The 25,591-nt window shown below is 35.0% G+C and overlaps 1 protein-coding gene across 1 annotated transcript in view; it reads right to left on the bottom strand.

Annotated features, from left to right (window-relative positions):
- Nucleotides 1-18,785: 18,785 nt before the first annotated feature.
- The window catches only part of chas (chascon), a 254,883-nt gene continuing 248,077 nt past the window's right edge, over nucleotides 18,786-25,591 (bottom strand). The window contains exon 6 of the mRNA XM_081770433.1: nucleotides 18,786-24,441. Within this exon, the coding sequence (XP_081626559.1) occupies nucleotides 20,788-24,441 (3,654 nt within the window). The 3' untranslated portion in view covers nucleotides 18,786-20,787. The remainder of the gene's footprint in view (nucleotides 24,442-25,591) is intronic.

The following is a 25,591-nucleotide window of genomic DNA, read 5'->3' on the forward strand; positions in this document are numbered from 1 at the left end:
TCGTCAAGTCTAGGAGGCTTAGGTGGGCAGGTCATGTAGCTAGAATGGAAGAAAGTAGAAACGCTTTCAAAGTCTTGACTGGTAGACCCATAGGAAAACGACCATTAGGAAGACCTAGGCGCATATGGGAGGACAATATTAAGATGGATCTCGAATATTAAGAGATTGGAATACAAAGTAGAAACTGGATGCAATTAGCTAAGGATAGAAGTCAGTGGAAAGCTTTTGTGAACGCGGCACTGAACCTCCGGGTTCCATAGGCCATAGAGTTAGTTAGTTAGTTAGTTAGTACTTTTCAAACTATCCATTATAGAACTTGTTTGTTCAGAAGATGAAAAGTACGAACCTTTTATTTATTATTCTTCTCAGCTTGAAAAGTTCATGTTTCTCCACCAGATTGAAAATGAAAATGAAACCATACAAAATTTTAACTAAAAGTGTGAATTTTAGAAATAGTTGCATGTCATGAAATAAGTATTCTTCCTTCAATTTCTTCTTTCTTCGTAAGAAGCTAAGAGCGGAGTAGAATTTCGGAAGGAAATGAGAAACGACATCTGTTATAATGTCACATTGAATAATCAACTGAAATTCATATATACTAATGAAAGAAGGAAAGAACAGATTTTTTTTTTCCACACCAGAATCCTCTATAGGTGCGAATTCTAATAGGGTCCCGAGTTCGAGTTCCGGTCCAGTCAGTCACTTTTTCGCTCTTTGTGTGTTATAGAATTCGCATTTAATGAATGAATGTCCAATCACAGCAGGGGTCTGTGGTACAACCCACGTGGTCCCAGATGAGAGTGGGTGGCTGTTCTGGGAAACGGACTAGGTGGCGTAGTGGTTAACGCATCGTCACAGTATACTGGAGATCTCGGGTTCGAGTCCAGGTTCAGTCTTTTTTTCACTCGTGTGTTATCAACTAAAATTTATCTTAATATCTTAAATTTTTGAGAATAATAGCAAAAGCTATGAAATAATAGTAATAATAATAATCCCAATCCTTTTGTTGGTATTACTAATTGGAAGAACTTTTCACATCCTAAACAACATTTGACGATCTGAGGGAAGTAATATGTTACGAAGATACTTTTTTTTCTTCTTGTTGTAACATTTTATTTCACAAGTATCGATTGTTAAGTGAAATAATGTGCACTCACAATATCAAATATTGTATTGAGTTTCCATCTTAAACATTTTCTACAGACTGCGTTGAGGAACCTAAGCTGTAAAATTAATGTATAAAGTTATTACAGTCTGCGGAATCTCAAACAGAAGACCAGGACAGAAGGTCTTCGGTCTAAGTTTTCTCTTATATTGCAGAATCATTCTTTACCTTCACCTTGAACACAATTTCTTTCTAGAAAAGTTCAATGTGTGCTACAGTACTTCTTTTTTGACATAATTATGGCCTTCACTTAGAATCAATACATTTTTATTTAGATATTTCTATTGGATTATCATAATTTCAACTTTTTGAAATCACATTACGGATTTATTTATCATCTTATATGCAGGGCCGTGCCGTGGAAAATCAGCACCCGGGGCTTGAGTATTCCAAGCATTTTTACCTATCTTTTTCCTTTTTTCTCCCGAATTTTTCGCCCTCTTACTTCGGCGCCCGGGGCCGTCGCCCCGCTCGCCCCCCTGCCTTACGGCACGGACCTGCTTATATGCTCGTTATTTGAGAAAAGTTGAAAGTTATCTCCTTGTACTGCTTCATACTTCGTTCTATTTCTGTGAAGCAACAAACATATTTTGTTCCGTTTTTTGGCATTCGATCTATAGTAGGAAAACGAACCGGAAGTTTTAAATTCTTTTTACAATTTTTCATTATGATGAATTCCTAATACACATCACGTGTATTTATTACAATAAATTAGCTTTAGTCACTATACTTATATAAAAAATAAAGAAAAAATTGTTTTAATATTTCCCAAATTAAAATAACAGGTGCAAATACATCATGTTATTCCATAGTATTATGTTTATATTAATCTACATGTCGTTGACGTGAGTTTTGAAGATTGAAAGCTGAGCATCACATTTAGCTCCCTCAGTAAATAAAATCTTTGATTTTACTCCTAAGGATGAATAATGCAGGCTGAAGAAGAAGGATGAATAATGTAGGTGAATTATTATGAAATAATTGAATACATAAAGTGGAAGGAAACGGAGGAACCACGCTATATTGAGTTTTTTGAGTGTTTGAGTATAAAACTATCAAAAAGTGCCTTTCATTTTTATTTATTTGTATCATAAATGCTTTGAATAGTGGGTTCTCTTTAAATTTAATGGGTTGGGTATTACATAGAATAAATGATTGGGAGCAGCTTAGAGAACAAATACTTTTCAACAATAGTTTTCTAGTACTTAATAACAATGATTCATTAAATCAATAAAATGGAATAAAATCTTATCAACTTCCGGAAACAGTTCACATCTGTTAAAGAGATTAATCTTTCTACCATGAGATGTGTTCCAGGGACTGAACAAATTGTCTCCAAAGTCATATGAATTACTTTACATTAACGAAAGAAAAATTTCATTTAAACTAAAAATAATACGGGAAGGTCGGTTATGGATCATTTTTAAATACAATTAAAAAAAAAAAGATTAAATCTGGACATAAGTCAACTAGATCAAAGTTAGACCACAATTCTGAAAACGTTTTCAGAGTGTAAGAGCACGCTATCTAACCTAGGAAAACTCTGAACTTAGGTGATATTACAGCATTATAGAGAAAACAAGAAGGAATCTTCTGAAATATTTGCTTTCATGAATGTATGCAAAATTTTATCTTCTAATTTCGATCTTTTTTTTTTTCTTTTTCTTCTTCATTCCCTCCGAAACCTAAATATGAACTTTGTATAAATTTGAAACTTAGTCGTTTTTTATAGAAAGATACGAGTGATAAGTGCAAGGCTAATTTTACATTTCATCACAGAACAATACTCGTTTGGAATATAATAAAACGTTATTCTCGCTCTATGTACAGTCTTGTTAAAAAAATCTGAGCCACCCATCTTCTTTCGTAAGGTGATATTCTGGCAACAGTACGTAGGATATGCTAATAAATGTAGGATATGTTAATAAATGTAGGATATGTTAATCAATGTACGTAGGATATGTTAATGTCTTTAAATAAATATTTTAATTGGACAAAGAAAATTTACATTTTCTTGATTTAATCCCAATTGTAGGTAAGACTGTAGAGCTGTTCAAAAAGGAGTCGGTGACCAGATATTTTTGAACAAGATTGTGTCTAAAAGAAATACATTTACTAATCAATAACATATATTTATAAAACATCTCATGAGCATACTAGAAACATTAAAATATCTTCACGAAGTACCAAGTTGTTGGGTTGCTTCTCGTTGGCCCTCTACACTTGTGATGTTTCTGCTCACTTTATAATGTTTCTTCTAAAGAGAAAAATAGAATATAAAGTAATTGTAGGGTGTACTTATTATAAACCAAAATAATGCCCATATAGCAAAGCAAACTTAAAATCCAATTTTCGACATTGAAGATCGTTTACATACGTAAGTGATAATCAGAAGTAACGGAAGCTCTTGTAAATAAATTAACAGACAACAGCAAATGAAGAATAAACCATGACCCAAATCACTGCTAAAGGAAAGGACAATTACCATTCATCCTCCGCATTCAGTGAATTAGAAAAAAAAAATCTCTCCTCTGCATGTTCTTTTCAAGATGAAGGTTACTGTTTCAGATTTTGTGTTTAGATATGTTTAATGAGTTGAAATATTAGAAATAATAATAATAAGCATTGCAACAATGATATTCCGCTTAAGGTTTATGCGCTATCTTGGTTTTCCTGTCCATTGATTTATACAGGGTGTTTCAAAACAACACCGACAACGTTTGGGAAGTGATTTCTGACACCAAGATAAGACAAAAAGTATAGACCAACCTGGGTTCACAAATGCTTCCTTTCGGAGTTATAGGTTGCCGAAGACGTGAAAAAATAAACTTTAAAAGTCCATAGCTCCAAAAGAATGGGACCTACCGTAGTCGGGTCAAGACTTCACTTAGAAACTAATATGTGCGCTATATAAAAAATAGATGTTTCAGAATCCTAAGGTACTCACGAAGCAATTTTTATAGAGGGAGTTTGACTACGGGCATAGAATTTGAAGTACTCTCCAACTATCTCTTGAAAATTGTTACGGAAATACCGCAGGATTCTGAAACTTGGATATTTGGATACTTCAAATTCTATGCCCGTAGTCAAACTCCCTCTATAAAAATTGCTTCGTGAGTACCTTAGGATTCTGAAACATCTATTTTTTATATAGCGCACATATTAGTTTCTAAGTGAAGTCTTGACCTGACTACGATAGATACCATACTTCTGGAGCTATGGACCTTTAAATTTCATATTTTTGGCAGCCTATAATGCCAAAGGAAGCATTTGTGCTCTCAGATTCGTTTATACTTTTGTCTTATCTTCATGTCAGCAATCACTTCCCAAACGATGTCGGTGTCGTTTTGAAACACCCTGTATAGGGAACATTTCTCTTTTTTCCTTTGAAATGGACGGAGATTTTTAGTCGTTCGATTTTATTTTCCCCTTCTTCAAGTCTATATAAATATCTCTTCCTCTGTGATTGTACAACTTCAATATTTAAAAGTCCACTTTAGCTTAAGTTATATTAAATCCGTATACAAAACAAATTCTTTAAAAAAAAATAAAGAAAAATATTAGTAAAACCGAACCAGAAACATGTCGTTGCGTAAGGAACATTTCTTTAGATTATATTCTAATTTACTAACTTGCGACCAGGGCCGGTTCTAGACGTTTCTTAAGTGTAAGCAAACAATATTTAGGCGCCCCCACCTAAATGATAATAAAAGAGTAGAAAGTTGTAATGAACAGAAATTCTTCAAATAATTTTACAATTGCAAATTTCTTTAATATATGTAGTTTCCCTGTGAATATTAACGAAAAGTGGCGAAATTATAACTAATTGACTGTGGCTGAATACTGACGAAGTTCCAATTTTAATAATTAATAGCATTTTTTTATTATTATTATTAAATAAGCTCAAGACACGACTAAGATATTTACCTAAGATGAATGAATGAATGAAATGAATAAAAATGTCTTTATTGAAGCGGGCGAGGTTCAGCCATAGCTGCTCTACCACCTAACCCTTGTCAAAAGAATACAATATTAAACATTACACATCAAAAGGAACAGAAAAAAAAACTTTAAAAATACAAGTAAAAGAATAAATCAGAAAATAAACAAGTGACATATTCAATAAAAAGTATCGATATTGTTGGATTTAGCTAAGTTGTTACATAAAACTGTACATGTCGTAAGTGCCAGAGGCCAGTCGCTGGGATTTCATCAAATGTGATTTTAATGAATTTCGAAATGAGTTAAATTACTTTATCTCCGTGAGAGCTTTTGGTATCGCATTCCATACTCTCGGACCTGCTCTAGAAAATGATCCTTGCACTATCTTCAGTTTAAGTCTTTGTACATTGAATTTCTCACTGTTACGCGTAACGTGAGAGTGAATTTGTGACCGCTTTGTAAATTTACAATATAAATATTGTGGGGATTGAGTTTTAAGGATTTTATATACAACTACAATTGAAACATAGAAGTCGAAACAGAATAAAACTCATGAGCTTCAAGTCAAACACACGTTTGATTTTGAGAGAGATGTGCTCTTATGCTTCATAGAAAGCATATTTACATAGTATTTTCTAGGGATTCGATTATGATAATTAGCTTAATTGCTTGTTTTCTTTGTTACTGAAAAGTCATATTATAAAGACAATTTTCTGGCCTTCAATTTAGCAAAATCTCTTGTTATTGCATCCTATCTATTTCATTGAGTGTGTCATTTTCAGTGACTATCAAAACTAGTTCTTTCAATCATTCTTGAGATATAAAGTTGATCTGAAATAATTCTTTATTAATTTTAGCTGAACTTGTTTAATGCACAACAAATGTCAAAAGTGTGTGCCTTAATAGATATTTAATTGGTCTCCGATCCCGTGGCGGAACTTCAAAATCAGGTTCCCCTCGCAAAAATTCTTTTCGGGGTCTCGTAAGTGTATAAAACAATTCAGTCCTTTCATGTCTCTTTCCAACATAGACATTCAAAAACAGGCAATGAGTAACATAATGTAAACACAAGCAATGGCGCACCCAACATTTCTCTTTTGAGTCCGAAGATTTTTCGTAGTAGCCTACAAAGCTGCAAATAATTTGTTCCCTGAAATTGTGTTAATTTTCTTGGAAGTTAAGAATTCTCAGGGATCCAGACTCTCGAAACACCTCTGTGCGTGCATCCCTGAACACAAGTAATAGGGGGCGCGGTGGTTCAGTGGTAGAGCGTTCACCTCCGGTGCTTGGGGTCCCTGGTTCGATCCCAACTCGCCCCGTGTGGACTTTGTGGTGGACAAACACCGTGCTCGTGGGTTTTCTCGGGGTTCTCCCGTTTCCTCCCACTTTCTTCACTCCACCATTTCACTCATCTCTCATAATCACCGTCTCCTTTAGCCTGACCGGCATAACCGTGGGACGTAAAACTTAAAGATTTCATTTCATTTTTCATACAAGTAACTAATAATGGAAACTCTACTTTGGATTAGAACTATTACCAAATGTTTAAAAATATCGCTCCATCTGAATTTAATACTCGAGAATGTATTGATAATGATTGTTACACTGTTATAATACATTTGATTGACACTGATGACAGTCAGAGTTCTGGAAAAAGTTTTACTGCTGTGATTGACAGAAAGAGTTCTGAAAAGAAAAAAAGTTTTACTTACAGTGAGAGTTTTGAAAAAGTGTTATTTATAAACCTAGTGACCTTTCGATTACAGTTTCGACTTCGATTACAATTACTCTTTCGAGTTATATACGCATATAATATACTGCGTGAAAACTAACTGAGGAACTTGTTTTCAAACTTTTTTTTTTTTTTTTTTTTTTTTTTTTTTTTTTTTTTTAAGGAGAAGCGAAAAACGTGTATCGCTCTTGTTCTACATTTAATGAAAAATATTTGAACGATATCTTTTATGTCTGGTGGTACATGACAACATGCTAAATTTTAAGAAATTTCTGAATTTAGGTTTAGGCCTAAGTGGCGGGAAAATGTTTCATTTCCTTCCAAAACCCACTTAAATCATATGTTTTCTCTTAAAAAAAAATCAACTACTGCTTAATGATTACACTCTACTATCATTATATCTTGTAAAGCATATAAAATAAAAATTATAATTTATATTTGATTATATTAGCTTCTTATTTACACTAACAATAACATGATTTGTGTGTCTTTAATGAACTTTTATTTGTTTTAGTTTTAAGATTTATATTTTACTTTTATTTTTTTAATGTACTTTTATATTGTTTTATATTTTATTATTTCTTTGGACACTGTATATTTGAACAAAACCAGTGACATAATAAGTAACCAATTACACAATAAGTAGCCAATTACACATAAGAAACCAATTAGACAAAATTTACAAAATTTTGGACAAACAACAGTGCTCGTACTCACTACAACAAAGAAGAAACATTGTTATTTTGTTACCTATGAAGTATAAAACTTTTTTTCCAGACATTCCCACAGTCTTTATAGGAAAGGCTCTTCAAAATTTTCGTATAGCAGTTCATTGGCAAATTTCTGCGTTCTTCCTATTAAGTGCCTTTTCATAGAAAGTTTGGTCGACGTCACTGAGCTCTATAAACTTTTTTTTTTTTAATGCCTTTTTTCTTTACATCATTTACACAATTTACACTGGGAACAGTAGTTGCATTTCTGAAGCTTGGAACTTTTGTAAGGCTCCTCTTTGAAACAACTGAGTAAGAGTTTGACCCTGCATAAGTATTTCTGTGCCCAATAGATTTATGTTCTTTGCATAACCTAAGTACACGTACTTGTGACAGTTTTATTGGCATCGCTGATTTCAACACATCTTTGGAAAATCTCTTAAAACTTCTTGCACACCCAATGCTCCCCAATCAGAGAAATGGTAACAATGAATATCAAACTTTCAAAGCAGACAAATAATACCGACGTGACTTAACTGGAGTTTGGAAATAATATTTTTAATGACTTAGGCGTATTTTGAAAAAAAAAAGTGATTTTTTTACATTTAATTTCAAAACGACTTACGTGAGTTTTAAGTTATAGTCAGGCATGTGTATCTATTCCTAATACACAAATAAAGCGCAAAAACTGAAAATTAAAAAAAAAAAAAAAAATTACTTAGGTGGTGTTTGGAAGCAAGCTCCTCAATTGTATTCAGACAAATTTTGAAATACATTAAATTTAACTCAGACCCGTAACCGAAGAGGCCGTATCCATTCCATTTTAATTTAACTATTAAATTATTGCTATCAAGTAAAATAAACTTACAGTTTCAAAAGTTTGTTGACTTGCAGATGCTTCGTTAATAGTAACTGATATTGACAACTCCCTCACCTTAACATTTGTATGATTATCACTTTCGAAATTTTGTCCAAAAGTCAAAAGAATTTTTTTTTAGAGACTTCACTTGTCTCTCATCTTGTTTCGTTTCGTAGGTTTCTTTTCCGAAAAATTGCTCACTTGGTTTCTTATCGTTTCTATTATTATTACATGAAAAACAAAGTACTATTGAAAAGTGAAAAAACACATTAATAATAATAATAATAATAATAATAATAATAATAATAATAATAATAATAATAATAATAATAATAATAATAATAATAATAATAATAATAAAAAAATCAGGATAAAAACGAAAATGTTGGCGAATGACAAATGGCCTAATAGACATTAACAAAGTGAGCATTAAGCAGTGGACAGTGATTGCGAGCCACTGATATTAGAAACTTAAGTTTCCCTCAGAAATGGTCAAAAATTCCAATTGTATCGCCTGTCTTTCTTAGTATTCGACTCACCCTGGAGCAATGGACAACAAAAGCATAGTCGCTTGAACTTCGATAATGTGCATTCCATTTACGCTGACTTTTCTCAATTCTTAACTATAGTCATAGAACTAAAGCACTATGGGGGGACACTATTTACGATAAGGAGAAGTACCCTTGACGACATTTCTTTCTACTGTAATAATGGCACCCAATGACTTATTTTTGTTTGTTGATCCATTCCCATTTCAAAGACATATTTGGCAATGATATTCTCTAGCAAGGTTCCGGAAAGATTGTTGGGAGAGAAATGAAGGGTCTAGAGTCTGTTATATTTTTATTTTGTGCATATGATGGGATTATGGGAAGAATACTGTTGTCTTTAGTCGTACTGCCGTAGTGCTTAATATAACATCTATTGGAAAGCTAAGTTTCCCTACATTTTGTCTTAAATTCGTAAAAGCTCCTTTTTCCGCTCTTTAAAAAATCTTTCCTGAATTCTCCTGCGCCGTTGGAAATTTTCCTCAAACTAGCATCACTTGTGAGTGTGGCATTGGAGCAAAATTGATGTATGACTCCGTTTCAATTATAAACGGGTATTTTACAGCGAACTATGCAAAGATCCGACTTTATTGTCTTTTTGATGTGTTTAATCTGTATTTAAGTATGTACATATTTAATTGAAGCTATTTGGAAAATTTTTCATCATAACATTTCTCTAATAAATATTCACATTTAAAACACAAAATTCATTTTCCAGTTTGGCGCTCTCTTCACCTGGCGCCTCCTGCGAACGCGTAGTTCGCAGGATTCTAGATCTGGCCCTGTTTGCGACATGTTCTTGTAATCATCATAAATTCTGGTATGAATTATATATTACTGTATTTCATATGAAATTCCTGTCTATCATTGGTCCACAGTTGAGAGGCTTATTTCATCTTGTGAAGAAAAGTTGGCCATATGCTAAGATACTGTGACTCTAGTGGAAATAATTAAATCAGAATGAGATACCACTACGTAAATGTCGCAAAAGAAACACTTCTAATAACTATAAGCGATGATCTCGTATCAACATTCATTTTGTGTGTGTGTGTGTGTGTGTGTGTGTGTGTGTGTGTGTGTGTGTGTGGTGCACTTTGAACAAAACACTAAATACACTAATAAATTTTATGTGTTTTATTGCAGGACTTCCGACAGTTGAATTTCTTCAATATGTACATTGTTGAAGATGTTTCCATAAACCAAGCTAGTACTTGTTACAAATCAACTAAATGTTTTCTATAGCTTTTAAGGTAGTGCTTAGTTGATTTTTAACCTAATACCTGTATATGATTGTTGATGTGTGATCATCGCTTACTGTCCTTAGAAGTGTTTCTGTTATTAATTTTATGTAGTGGTATCTCATGGTCAAAACTCATTCTGATTTGATTATTTCCTTTATATTTACAGCATACTTAGCATGTGACCAATTTTTCTTCACAAGGTGAAATAAGCCTCTTGCTGCTGACGAACGATAGCCATGAATGTCATATGAAATATATATGTCTTACCAGAACTTATGATGATTACAGGAAATATGTAGCAGATTAAACTATAGACGTCCCTACTAAACTTTCACCAATCAATTAACAAAAAAGAATCAAACTGTAACTTTATCTGTTTATTTTGTTCATTTATTGAAATTTATTCTGAAGTTGATCGTCCGCCTGGTTTTCGACAAAATGCGTAAGAACATCTACGAAAATTTAAAAATTTTAGGGCCGCTTTAAAAGGGTATAATAGAGTAGGGTAGGGTACAGTAGAATAAGGTAGGGATTAGGTCGGGTCGAGTTAGCTTATGGTTATTAAAGTTTGGATCTATTTTGTTAAAATTAAGAGCGTAATTTCTCTTCTCAACATAAGGATACCAAATGGAGTGTCTCTGTACACCTGTAGCTATGTTCAGAATACAAATGCTCGTTGCTTTTCCATAATAAAACCATGCGGTAACCTTGCGCGAAGTAGTTCCCTCCGCTTGCCTAATAGTTCCGTGTTCATAACCGATTACAAAAGAACATAAATACAACATAAGCACACAAACGAACAAATGATCCATTTCTTTCTGGTAAATTTTCAAACTCTTGCTACAAATGGATGACCAACTTTGGAGGTTAACCCCATTTATTTATTTATTTATTCTAAATATTTGTCGTTGAGTATGTATCATAGACATAAGTATGGTAGGCAAATGTTTTATATAAAATTCTTTTTTTTTTTCTTTCTTTCTTTTTTCTTAACCTCAACAACTAACTCTCTCAAAACACTAACTCTACGGAACTCTATGGAACCCGGAGGTTCAATGCTACGTTCACAAAGGTTCTCCACTGACTTCTATCCTTAGCCAACTGGATCCAGTTTCTACTTTGTATTCCTATTTCTGTGAGATCCATCTTAATATTGTCCTCCCATCTGCGTCTAGGTCTTCCTAATGGGCGTTTTCCGATTGGTCTTCCAGTTAAGACTTTGAAAGTGTTCCTACTTTCTTCCATCCTGGCTACATGACCTGCCCACCTGAGCCTCCTAGACTTGATTACCCTAACAATGTTTGATAAACCGTATAAATTATGTAGTTCCTCGTTATGAAATTTTTGCCATTCCCCATTCCTGTTTCTCTTGGGTACGAGTATTTATCTCAGGATCTTGTTCTCAAATACTTTCAGTCTATGTTCTTCCCTCAGAGTAAGCGACCATGTTTCGCAACCATAGAGAACAACAGGCATGATTATAGTTTTGTATATTTTAAGCTTCAAATTCCTCGACAGAATTCGCGATTTTGAACTGAATAATAACATAAATTCCCTGCTTTTAGTCGACATTTAATTTCTTCGTGAATATGGTTTTCGTCTGTTAATATTGATCCTAGATATTTGAAAGTATCCACTTTATCAAAAGTATTATTCGGTATTTTGACGCATCCACAATTTTCCGTATTATTCTCCCGACGAACTTCCATGTATTTAGTTTTATCTGCATTTACTTCTAAACCCATGTCCCTGGAAACATTTAATAAGACCTCTGCATTTCTTTCTATTTTTCTCCTGTCATCCCCTATTAAATTTACATCATCAGCATATGCCATAACCTGGTGAATGCCGTTCAACTCTAGGCCCTGGTTGCTATCTTTGATTTTTCTTATAGCGTATTCCAGAACAAAGTTAAATAATAATGGCGACAACGCATGTCCTTGTTTCAGGCCATTTTCGACGTGAAAGCTCGTGGACAAAATATTTCCTACCCGGATTTTACTTTGGGATTTATTTAAACATATCTTAATTAATCTAATTAGCTTTCTCGGTATTCCAAGTTCTGTAAGAACGTTGTATAATGTTTCTCTCCTATCCGAGTCGTAAGCCTTTCTAAAATCAATTAATAATTGTTGTTCCCGGGCATTGTATTCCCACTTCTTTTCAAGTATGTGTCGAATGGTAAATATTTGGTATATAATTCATCGATTTCGTCTAAATCTGCACTGATAATCTCCAATAATTTCATCTGCGTATGAGGTCAATCTTGCTAATAGAATGTTTGAGAGGATTTTATAGGATGTTGATAGGAGAAAAATTATTATTGCAGATATTACAGTCGTTTTGTCACCTTTTATTAACCTCAATTGAGGTGTCATATCTTTAAGGTGCAGTGCTCGGTTCCAGTGACCCACATAAATAATTTCTGCTATAAACAATTGTTTTGTAATATAATCATTTTAGTTAAAGAAAAATTGATGAAAATGATGGATGATGATGAAAGATGGTGAATAAGTCCCCAAGAAACTCTTATCCTAATAAGTCTATTAATTTAAAACTTCCTGTCGTCGGCTAACATTGTTAAATAACCAATTTTCTAAGTACAATTAAACCCATGATGACAAAAATAGTCAATTATTTTGCCATGCTCAATAATTTTATTTGTTATTTTTATTTATTTATTTATTTATTTATTTATTTTGGTGTATATGTTAGAGATTTTATGTGAGGTCCAGCAAACTATTTAGAAGAGAAGGTTTTACCAATTTTAGGGCAAGAAAAAAAGGAAGTATCCTGCAAACGGTTCAAGAGTATACAAGGAAACTTGGCACATTTTCCGTTACATTTCAATATTGGATCAACCCTTGGCGTTTTAAGTTGTTTTAAACACTTCTTGCTCTACTTTTATAGGAAATGTAGCTAAAATTACTGATTAATATTGTTTTTTTTTTCTGTTGATTATTTCAAGTTTTTATGTTGATTACTGTTATTCACTTGTCGTTATGGCAACGGATGCAGTCACTACGGAAATGTTACTCCAAACTGTGTAAGTTTATTCTAGGTACTGAAGATATAACTACGTAATTAGATCAACGTAAGATAAAGACATATGTAATTTAACTGTTCTGTAGATGGAAAATATTCATAATATATTGCATTCTAAGCCAAGTATATTAAATGTACGTTTATTTAGATATTGAATTGTGTATAATATCTTAAGTATTCGTAACTACAAAATCCAATTAACGAACTGAGGCAATATATAACCATATTGTAATGAACGTAAGGTTATAAACTCTCAAGTTTTAATTTTTTGTTTAAAATATTATTTAAAAGCTGAGAGATATTAATCGATGAACCACAACAAGATGAAATCTTTCAGGATAAATGCTCATGAGTATTTTTTGAGAAAATTGAGAAATATGACTGATAACTTTTATTCTGGTGGAAAAAATTGTTTATTTATTAGTGTATTCTTTATGCTCCAAACAATGTTCGCACATGCCTGTAATTGAAACAAGACATGAAACACACACGAAGTAATTAACTATTTTTGTCACTACCATTTTGACTGTTTTGAAAACAGTCGTTCGCTGTTATCTATTATCGTGTTCACTGAGTTCAGGAAGAAATAAACAGGGTTGTTACAATAAGAAAACATAAGTATAGGTAAAAAGCTTTTTATATAAAAGACGTTAGAGGCGATTCTTTTATGCTCCAGATGTATTATTAACTCAAGCTTCTTATGGTGCTCCTTAAGGGTTAACTATTTATTAAACTAATAACAACAATGAAAATTGTTATGCTTTTTAAAAGTTCAATTTTCCATTACGAAAATCTTAGACTTACATCTAAAGCTTTTTTGCCTTCGCATTTAGTTATCAAACGTCATTAATTAGAAACCTTCACTGCAATACTCAAAATTGCTGCATCATTGAACGAGGCAATGCCGTGGTCTACAGGAACATTGTGTGTTTCTATTCTTTTCATGTTCGTAATATACAGACGAAGAGTACAATTCTAGATTGATATTTTTCTCGTGACTCAACACTAATTCACTTAGCGGAGCTCATATATTTCACACCTGAGAACCAATTAAATTAAAATGTCACATTGTAAGATTCTTTATGTCATTGATTCGTAGTTTGGAGTATTAGCGTCGACTACATGTTGCCAGAAGAGTGTGTTCCCAAAGGATCTCTATGAGGACATTGCTCTCAAGAAACTTATTTGTTGAGCTTGGTTCCAGGAACTTGGCACACTTACGGGATATGCAGCACTCAGACTTCGTGCCCCTGACTTCGACAAAGATCAACTAATGTAAACAAAACGTAGCTAGCCATAATTTTTTTATTTGTTTGATTTAAAATTTTGTATGTTATTCTTGAAACTGAAACGTGTAATGCATTTAGAGACACTGTATATCACTATCGTCATACTCTTTGAAAATATTAATAAAATTTGTTGTGTACAGATGACATAATCGAAAATTAACTCGCTTACCCTGTGGTTGCTGTCCAATACAAATACAGCAGTCGTTTTCCATAGATGTAATTATTCTCGGCAAATAACACTTATAGGACTGAGTTCCAAACATTATATTATCCTGAAACAAAAAGAGCGTCATTGCTCGTGAAGAATTACACTAATAAGCAGAATACTTTCCTGTCGGGACAAAAATATTTTGTCAACAGTAGTCTTCAACAATACTTGTCATCTTCTTGCCATCTTCACGTACATCAGAGAGTTTTGATCAGCTGATCCCTTTGATAAGTGTAATAAAAATTATATCTAAAGCAAATACTGCTTCAAATGAGGTGAATCCTAAAGAAAGGTTTTATATACTGAACAAGTTATGTAGACTTGACTGAACGAATCTACTGAAAGTTTGCTTTAAGCACTTATACATACTTTAAGCAAATGACTTGACTTAAAAGTACAGGATAGGAGAATTTGTTTAGAATCATACCTGAGTATAGGACTTCACACACATATTGGCTTGCAATTCTCCAAAAGATAGCGTGAAAAGCAATAAATCCATACTCATTTTCTTCTGGGGGATATTGTTGGATCTCATCATTCACAATTTAAGGTTTCGACCATGAACATTATTTTTAATTATTCATATTCAGAAACAATTCAATTATTTGTATTTTAACCACATTTATTGCTCTGCAGATGTAGATGTTTACCTACGACTTTTTCTCCTCAAAGATGGATGTGGTTTAGAGTATCTCTTGAAACGGTAATAATGTTATATTCTTTAACATACGCCTTCTATTTCATAATAATAATAATAATAATAATAATAATAATAATAATAATAATAATAATAATAATAATAATAATAATAATAATAATAATAATAATAATAATAATAATCTTTTTCTTTCTCACCTCAATCATAAGTTGGTGGGCAACATGGAAATTTTAAAACTTTTCTCCCCCTTGGAAGAGCTGTTTTATACTTTGATAAGTTCTCTTCTTCGATATTATATCCTTGTCTTCCTCTTCCTGGTCATTTTGTTTCCTAGGGACTGAGTAAAGGTGGTGGTGTCCCAAGTCCTTCCATCTCGCAAGGGCTGCAATGTATTATTCTGTTGAATTTTTAGTAGATCACACACAGGAGAAGTTGAGTAATTATTGTGAGACCGGACAGGATAACTAATGAATTCTGATGCAGTCTTTGGTTTCATATTTCTCCAACGCTAGTCATTAGGAAATTTCACTTAGAAAGAAAGAAAGGGAGAAAAAGAGAGAGAGAAAAAAAAGATGCTATTTAATCCAAGGGTGATTTCTAATTTTCCAGCATTTCAGTGAGTCCCCTGGAAGTTAGCTGTGAGTTGGGAAAGTTGAATCAAATATATATACTGTAGTGTGCAATTGAAATTTGTAGTTGACCAGACAAAAAAATATTTAGGAGTGAAATGCATGTTATGCCTAATAAATAATAATATGATTTTTAGCATCAATATACGAGTAAAAATGAATGCGACAGTGAGTAGCTTTAACGAAATGACTGAAACTTGACAAGATGTATTCAACGTAAAAAGTGCAAACAGTTCACTATGGAAAAAATTCCGGCACAACGATTTTATCCAAATTCTTTGCTCTTTGGTCACAATAATTACACGGAGAGAATATAACAGTGAATTAAGAAGTGGTTAGATCCCTTCGAAAGTGGTTCAGCAACTTCAATACAAAAATAGGTTTTCGATGACTCTGTACGTTGTCCTAGGTTCTCTTCTGTGCGTTTTATTTTTTTAATTAACTAATGTTTTATTTATTTAACCAAAGCAGCTTATAAAGTGGATATCTAAGGTAGATGCCAAAGTACTCCGTTGCTAGTTATTAGTTGAGTCAAGACAATGGAAACACAACTTTCGAGATGTTATAAAACAGTAACCACTCTTCCCTCTACCTTACTTCTGACTTGCTCTCTTAACAATATAGGCTTGATGCAGAAAGTACGTATTATGCTTCATGTAAGAATCATTTATCTCGTTGGTTATTAGGAGATCTTAATATTTTAATGATCATAGACAGATCAAACGATCATCTAACAGATGGATCATTTTTTTATTTTTCCCACCGTCTGCTGAAGTCTCTTCGCAGTGAAGAATGAAACTAAATTTAATAAATTTGTTGCTATTCAGGGCGGAAAATATAAATTTCTCTTCTACTTTAATGAACTGAATACATTAACTCCTAAGTCTCAACGTAGAAAGGCAACACTCACATGAGACATGATCATAGTTTTCCATCATCTGTTGTATGTAACTTTTCTTATATCAAAATTTGTTTATATAATTTGGATTCAACTTAATTATTTATAAAACGTAAAGAGTATTTATTTTTGAAAAATACGGACTTCCCTGTTGATTGTACGAGTAGTAGCGAAATAAATAAGTAAAAGAATTATATGTATAAGAATTCTGCGTTACTCATATTTACATGTCTACTAATTCTACAAGAAGTTGATGCACTAAAAAAATAAGTGAGTTTTACGTCACATGATTTGCTGATGAAGGAAATCCGAGTTGTTTTCGGAAATATTTAGTAGCTACTAATTGTTTGGGAACTACAAAGAACATGGATCTAAGTAAATTATCACTGAGTATCGCGAACGGTGATTATATTCAGAAAGAAATATAAGTAAAAAAAAGCTAGTATTCACCTCAAACCAAAGTATTCTTTAAGTAGAGATTTCGGAAAACCTGGTTCTCATCTTCAGCTTAAAGACAGTTCAAGGTGAATTTAAAATATGGATTGGTAAAAAAATGGTTAAAACCCTCCATATTTCATTTCCATATTTTAAATTCACTTTGAACTGTCTTTAAGCTGAAGATGAAAACCGGGTTTTCCGAAATCTCTACTTAAAAAATACTTTGATTTGAGGTGAATACTAGCTTTTTATTTGTATTTCTTTGTGAGTAAATTTAATTTGGATGAAACTTCTTCAGATATAAGAAACAGTCAATGTTTGAGAATAATATTCATTGTCTGTTTGTAATATTCTTTCATTCATTTGTTTACTAGTTTTTGACAGGCATACTATTCTGTGTCACTTAGAATATTGAACAAAAGAAATACTGACCAAAGCTTCAACACACATTGTATTTTAAAGTATAGTGCGTTACACTTTCGGATATCTACCTTCATCAGATACTATACAGATACTATAGAAAATAGTGTGTTGGAGTTTTGGTCAGTAGTTTTTTTGTTACAATACTCAATCCAAAGTAACTTAGGTTATATGTTTACTCATTCTAAAGATGAAACTAACACGAAAACACTGCTTTAAATCATACTAATCTCTAACTTCTTATAACTATTAACTAATTCTTACAACTGATAATTAACGAACTCCACACTAACTATCAATAGTGATCTTCGTCTTACGTATACATTACTGAGCTGTCGTTTCCAATGTAACAAACCAAGCTTTTTGCCTACTGCCTTTCTTACTTTACAACGACTATGTGTCTTATTTCAAAGCTAGAATTTAAACTGTTTCCTACATTCGCTATGATTTAAACTATCGAGAAATGCTTTTGAATTGTTTACTTTCAGGCAAAGTTGGATCCAAATAGAACATGTTTAATTTTAGAACAAACGTATTAAATTTGTACAGTTCAAAACTTTCATGCGATTTGGAACCGTACAAATTTAACCCAGATGCAATCTTTCCTAGAATATATGATGGAAACTATGGTCGTGTCTAACTAAATACGTTCTATAAGTTATTTAGTAAATAAGTTGTAGCCAATCACTTGTGCACTCCACGTTTAAATTTTAAAAATAGAACTATTCTGTTGTCATGTACCCAATTTCTCATTGAGACAATTTAATACTTAATTAAATACTGGAAAATTAAAAAAGAAAATACATTTGACTTCTTTGTTAAGTATGATTTTATATTAAGATTTTTGTAAAAACAAATAATAATTGTTATGAACAGTGATTTGACTTTAAAAAAAAAAAAAAAAAAAAACTCTTCTTGCAGCAATGTTTGCTTATCATGGCATTAGACACAAATTATGTTAGAAGAAAACATCTCATTAAAAGCAGTGTTGAGAAAATCTTCATTTGTATGATTGCATAATACAACAAAACACAACACAAACAAATTAGTCTGTTTTGATTGTTAACTTTTATTCTGGATGAATTCTGTCTTTTTTTTTTTTTTTTTTTTGATACGATAAACTTCATCAGCCACACAAAATACTATCTTCAAATAACTTTTTTAAAGTTATTTGATCATAACTTTAAAATTATTACCAATGAGAATTAATTTATACAATAGAAGATATACATACACACATATATCTTCTATTGTATATATATGGCTATTGATACTATTCTGTAATAAAGCTGACCTTTCAGGAGAACACAAAAGAACTATTCCGTCCTTCTCTTCACTAAAGTGCTGAATTCAAAAGCTTTGTAAAAATTAAAGAAAACAAAATTCTAAAGATTTTCATAAATTTAAAGAACAAATGTAATACAGTTTGTACGCAAAATGAATATTTCATAGATAAATTTACGAAACTTAGCTATGAATCCAAAAATTGAACTGAAGTGATTTATTTCGGGATTAAAACTTGGCGTATGTATTCTACTTGATTGAATTTTTTGGTCAGAATTAAGAATAAGATTTGATTGTTTGAATTTCAACACCTAGACTATATGAGACAGGGATGGAACGCAGATCCCTCCTATGTAAGGTGAGAACTCTTAATCATTTCGCCATGAGGAGTTTCGTGTTGTCTGTTTATTCTGTCCTATTATGTAATGTTATCTGTTGCCACGAACCGTAGCAACAGATAACATTACAGAAAATTTGTAAGAGATAGTTTTATATAAATAACGCAAACTTTTCCCCCTACAATTTGAAAAACATCCATTTCAGTGAAAGATTTAGAAGAAGAGGAGGTACAGCGACTACAAATAAACAAGACCATTGGAGTCTTTTATGTTGTAAAAAAAATCTGGGTTCTCCGTCCTGAGCATACACCATGAAATCCCCAAAAATTCATTTAAAATATCGTACAACTTCACATTTTTCATACAATTTGTTACCAGGTTCAACTTAATTTTTCTCAATTTTCTAAAATGTCAATGATACATCCCTCTCACTTCTGAATACCCATGAAATAATAAACCTAACATGTCGAGAAAAAGCATTACGATATATTGCTTATTATATTTATCTAATATTAATGTCGCTACTGTAAAATAGATGAAGCTATCACTAAGTCTATGGAAACACAGAGACTCCTTACCTGAATGGTCAAAGCGGTCAAAATGCATGTGATTTTATGTTATTTATTTAAATGTATTTGTTTATAATAAATATTTCATTTCGAATTCAACAATTAAAAAAAAAACAACACTAACTTGAAATTAATTACTGGTGAGCATGAGAAAAATCCAGAATGTTTCCCAACACTGCTTTTAAATAAAATTCCACTATATAATAGAATAACCGTCTCAAATGAATCGCCTATTATTAGTTCATATACAAATGTGGCACAGGGGAAAAAATTATGCACGTAGTTTGGCACTTTGTAAGACGTTACAGTGCTTACCATTTTGTAAAGTGAGCGTGGAAGATATATATTTATACATACTTTACATCAGATTCTTTTCAGTTAATTATTAGTTCGTATAGTACTTTATATATATATAATATATGTCTATTTATACGTATATATATTCACAAAATATTACAGTAATTCATTCCACTGGTTAAAGTATTCGCCTCTCTCCACTGTTAAAACAAAAAATAAAGAAAGTTTTCACTTATTTTTAGCACCATTTTCAGAATTAAGAATCACTGTGAGTCAGGAGAAAGTAATGCAGGATTTGTAAACTTCTGTTACGGTTCACAATATTAATTCGTAGCACTCCAATAACTTTATGAATATTAATTAATCTGCTACAGAAAAAAAATAGACTGCGTTAAACCGTCCTGCACACGCACACTTGAACTGCACTTGGTGGGAGGAGGGGGGATTATAAAACTTTCTGTAGGTTACGAGGTATTTGGTCTCACAGGGGTACAACACTACACACTGTCACTTAATGTCACTTCCTGTCATTTCTTACTTCAATAACTACGCTTCCGTTTCTCATTGGCTGTGCGTAGTCGAAGTATTTGATGGCTTTGTTGTTCTTGGGATACGTGATCACTTCTGGTTCGCGGTATCTGCTCTTGGTGACGGTCTTGATTTCACTGGATTCCACAGTCTCCGTGGACAGTCCGTTGTTCTTTGGGATGGTTTTCTTCGAGAAGCTCTGCACGGTGTTGGTAACACTGGGCCTAACCGGGTCGTCGGAGGTCGAGGTAATTCTGATGGTTTCAGAGTAGTCGTCCGCTGTACCACGGGGTGTTAATTGACCGCCATTTCTAAGCATCGATGAAGAATTGTTTATGTCGTAAGAATAGCTGGGACTCAGATTTCGTTTCGATGGCGAAATATCTCCGTTGGCAGAGTGGAAGCTATAATCAGCGCTGTCCAAAGATTTCGTGACGGTGATTTTGGGTCGGAGACCGGACGTGGACTCGTTGCTTGCGGTTGAGCGGAAGGAATTGCTGTAACTGACTTTGGAGGAGGAATTGTAATTCGGAGACAAAAGATTTCCGTTAACGTAACTGCTTCTGTTGATATCGTTTTTCAGTGGCGTACTCGTGTAGATGCGGTTAGGCGAAGGGGTTGGGCTTATCTTTGGTGATCTCTCAGGTGAGTGCGGTCTCATTATTGTTTTCGGCGATGGATTTGGAGATTTTGATCTGTTACTCTTGAGGTCGGAAATATCTTCATCCCCATGCAACGTCATAAACAACTCCGGAGCTCTATCCAGGAGACCGCGCATGAACAGCTTCTTCTTCGTTTCTGAGGTCTCCATTTTGATTCTCGTTGCTGGTTCGTCATGGCCATTAGCGAAGGGTGAGAGTCTATTTGGGGAAGGGGGTGACTTGGTTCTGGGAGGAGAAGGAGAGGAAAACCCATTTGTCGTTATGTGGTTGGTTTTCTTCGCGCTGAAGTTACTTGGTGAAAATGTTCTGGTTGCTTCTTCTTTATAAAGTTCTTCATTTCTCTCTGATAAATCCCTTTGGCTTCTACTAATGCTGGATATGATGCCAGGACTCTTAAGGGGTGGAGCGGAATCTTCTAACTTATTTAGATGAGGGTTCGACGTATAGGAAGGACTGGTCTTCCTGTCTTCTGGGTTCACACTGAAACTTTTGCTTCTCGTTAAAGAGGAGCGGTAAGTCCTGGCAGGCTTCGCTGGGCCAAGAGTACTGCTGGGAGGCTTTGAATTCGGCGTCACATGGTTCACGATGGACACGTTGATTAGGCTTCCTGTGTGGTTATTCTTCCTAAGACGACTTTCCCATAGCGAGCCAGAAGCACGGGACTTCTCGGATTCTTCTCCAAAGTAGAATTTCTTTGGAGTAGACGAGCGGTCTTCATGTAGCTTGCGGGGAAGAGTTTGAGAATGCCTATAGTAATTAGGGGACACTTCCACCGGGATTCGACTGGATGACTTGCTGTGTCTTCCTAATGTGCTGCTACTGATGTTGGCAGTGGCCGTGGCGTACACTTTGTGGGGGGTGGTTTCGTCGTGGCTTCCCCTTCGAGACCCATTCTGTGACCTTTGTTTCCGAGTTCTCGCGGGAACAACCCCAACGTATTCACTTTCCCTCCCATAAATGCTCCCACCGAAAGGATCTTCACCGAGATAGAACCTCTGCACAGGCGACGAACGCTGCCTATACATTGCACTGTTGCGTTTGATTTGAGTGCCTAACTCACGGCGCTCTTGCGTCTGTGTTCCAGAATCAATTCTCACTGACGATGACGACGACTGATGATGGCGACTCCTCTGGCGCGGCGGTCGAACTGGTGGACTTTCTCTGTCGGAGGTTTCGCGTTTATTCGCTTCTTCCCACCTGTTGTTTGGGCTGGACGGCCTCCGATCCTCATATGGAAAGTCTGCCCTTCCCTCGCGATAGTAATGGTTACTGGAAGATGACGTGCCTCTGACGTAATTCGTGTAGGTAAAACCTGCATTGTCGGGACTGCTGGTCCGGTTTCGAGGAGACGGAGATCGACGCTTGTGTTTGTCATCGGGACGGAGCTTGTCAACAAGCTTTCGGAACGATTCCCCAATGCGAGATGAAGTGCTTTGGTGACCAGATTTATGATTAGATTTGTGGTGAAGAGGTTCCGCAAACCTTGTCTTCTGTTTCTTGTTGTTCTCTGCTGGTGGTGGTGATGGCGTGGTCACTTGAGGTAGAGGGGAAGGAGGCGGAGAGAGATCTTCTTCCTCTTCTTGAGGTGGAGGGGGTGGGGGGTAGTCTGGCGGCGGCTCTTCTGTGGCGACCATTCTTTCCCACTTACGATAAGGAGAATCCTTAGTCAGAGGACTTCGGTATCCGCTGTAAGCAGCGTAGCTCTTCTCTGTGGTGTGGCCGTATCTCGTCTGAATGGATTCCTCTCTGTTTTGCTTGAGAGAAGAGTGATTCACGTATTCCGCCTCTGTGTCTCTGCGAAGGGGCGTAGTCTCATTCACTGCCTCTCTTCCATTGTAATTAGATATTTGAGAAGACTTAACAAATAGAGAACTTGGGGAATGCAAAGGTGTGGTGGAATTGTAACCGCCCTCCGTGCCTTTAAATGTTAATCCGGGTCCAGTCGGCAAAACTTTAACTCTGTCTGGACGCACGGGGAATGATTTATATTCAATGCTTTCTTGTTGCTGAGTTTTTTTCGTAGTTTTTTCAGACCAGTCGTTCACTCCTTTAAAACACCTGTCGTGTTCCGAAGTCTCGGACTCAGGAGACGAAAGAAACACTCGGGATGACGTATTGACTGTTGCTACGTATGATTTAGGGCTTGGCTTGGGCGGTGGAGGAGGGGGAGGGGTCGGAGCAGACCCCTTCGGTGACCAAGCTCCATTGGTAGTAACAATCTTGCTGGTCAGAGGACGTGAGGTCATGGTGACATTGATACCATTTCCAACAGGTGACACAGGACTCACAGGCCGAGGTCGAACCTCGTCCTCGTCTTCAAGGGAATCTTTGGAAGACCTAGACTCGCTTCCGAAATGGCTTTCCAACCATTTATTTGTCTCCAATTTTCGTGTTTCCTCCTCCTGATCAAAGTCCAGAGGTCGTTTGGTCAAAGCGTCTTTTCTTTCGGCAGCGTCGACGTTCGCTTGTGTTGATGAGATTCCTCTCTTTTGGCGTCGCATTCGTCGCAACCTTGCGGATAGGCTCTCCCACTCGTGGTCATGGCCGTTGCCCTCCCTCTCCCCTTCGATATTCTCAGACATAAACCTCATCTCCTCCCCCACTTTGACACCGTCCGAGAGGTTCTTTCCTTTGGGAACGGCGATGTACTCCACGAAATCCTCGTTCTTCGTGTGTGAATAGCGGTGAGAGCTCTCTTTTGTCTCTTCGTTCTCCGACGACGCCGATTGGTTGTTGGCGTCATCCGGCGCCTCCTCTGTGATAAACTCTTCGTGCTCGCGCGTCGTCTTCGTCTCCGTAACTACATTCCCATCCTTCACCTCGCTCAGCTCCTCCGTATCCTCTGTATCAATAATCTTGTGGCGCGTTTTCGATTGGTGCACAACCCGAGGCCCAGTGGGTACCAGAGTCCCTGTTCGATCCTTGTGTTTAATCACCGCTTGTCGCAGGTCCTGGTTGTCCTTTATGGCAGTTAGGTATTCCTGGAAAGAGACAAGAAGATATCATTAGCATTTGGAACAGAATCCCGCGGTACACCACAACACAAAATAACTATTGACTGCAAATATTTAATAAATTGTGAAGAGCTTGGACAGGAAAACGTTACTCGTTTTTTCTTCTTCTTTTTCCTGTTTAAGAATTTCTGAACAGAATGAATTTTCTCTCAATATGAATTTGCAATTATGCGCCCCGACTGGCTTACAGGGACGCCAACAGTTATTCGGAAAGTTGTACTGATAAGACATTACCATTATCTTGAAAGGGCGTTATCCTGGAACATTAATATAAATATTTTATTTGTTCTCCAGAAAATATTAAGAACCGCATAATATAACGTCTACTTTATCAAAAGGAAGATGTTTTTATCAATTAAATGTCCAAACAGGGAAGCTTTTCCGCTTAGGGATGCTGGGCACATGCCTAGGGCGCAAAAAGAGAAAAAATTAAAATACGCTGGTGCAGAAAACGTAATTTCTGTTCCGATTAAATTACCTGGTTACAAACAAACTAGAAAGGAAGCGATCTGAGAACTGTATGCTAGGTACCATTCTGGCATTTGCCTTGTGTGAATCAGGAAAACATATGAAAACCTCACTAAGAGTGACTGGCCTGGAAAAGTGTAAAAGGTCCTTAACGTACAGTCCCACGGCGCTTCTTTCCTTCCTTTACCTTGTGATCATCGAGGAACGTAATCCGTCATTCGTGATGGGCCAGAGATGCCGAAAGCCCAGAAATCTAATTCCTAACAATTCTAAGTAGATCGATGGAACTGTGATATAACTGAGACAGTGTTGACGGGCAAAGGCTAAGATGCTAAAAATCAAAGTATCCATTCTTAAACATAAGATTGGGGCGCAGGATAGATAAGAGATAAAAACGCAAGTTGTTCAATTTTCTCTCTAAATATTAAGCTGCCTCGTTGGGCCGCGTTGTTAACATTGTCTGAGAAATTATTTTCTCGAATTAAAAAAATAATTTTCCTTCGCACTAAATCACAAACGTTATAAAAGTGCCCAGGACTATCATTTCTTTCATTTATTGTTTTAAACAAGGAAGAAATCGTTTTACGGGGAAGCAAAACATAAAACTTACGGGGAAAAATGTAAGACCTGGCACTCCTACTGTTAAGAT

The sequence above is a fragment of the Thermobia domestica genome, chromosome 9, assembly GCF_964235325.1.
Source record: "Thermobia domestica chromosome 9, izTheDome1.hap1.1, whole genome shotgun sequence".
NCBI classification, from domain to species: Eukaryota; Metazoa; Arthropoda; class Insecta; order Zygentoma; family Lepismatidae; genus Thermobia; species Thermobia domestica.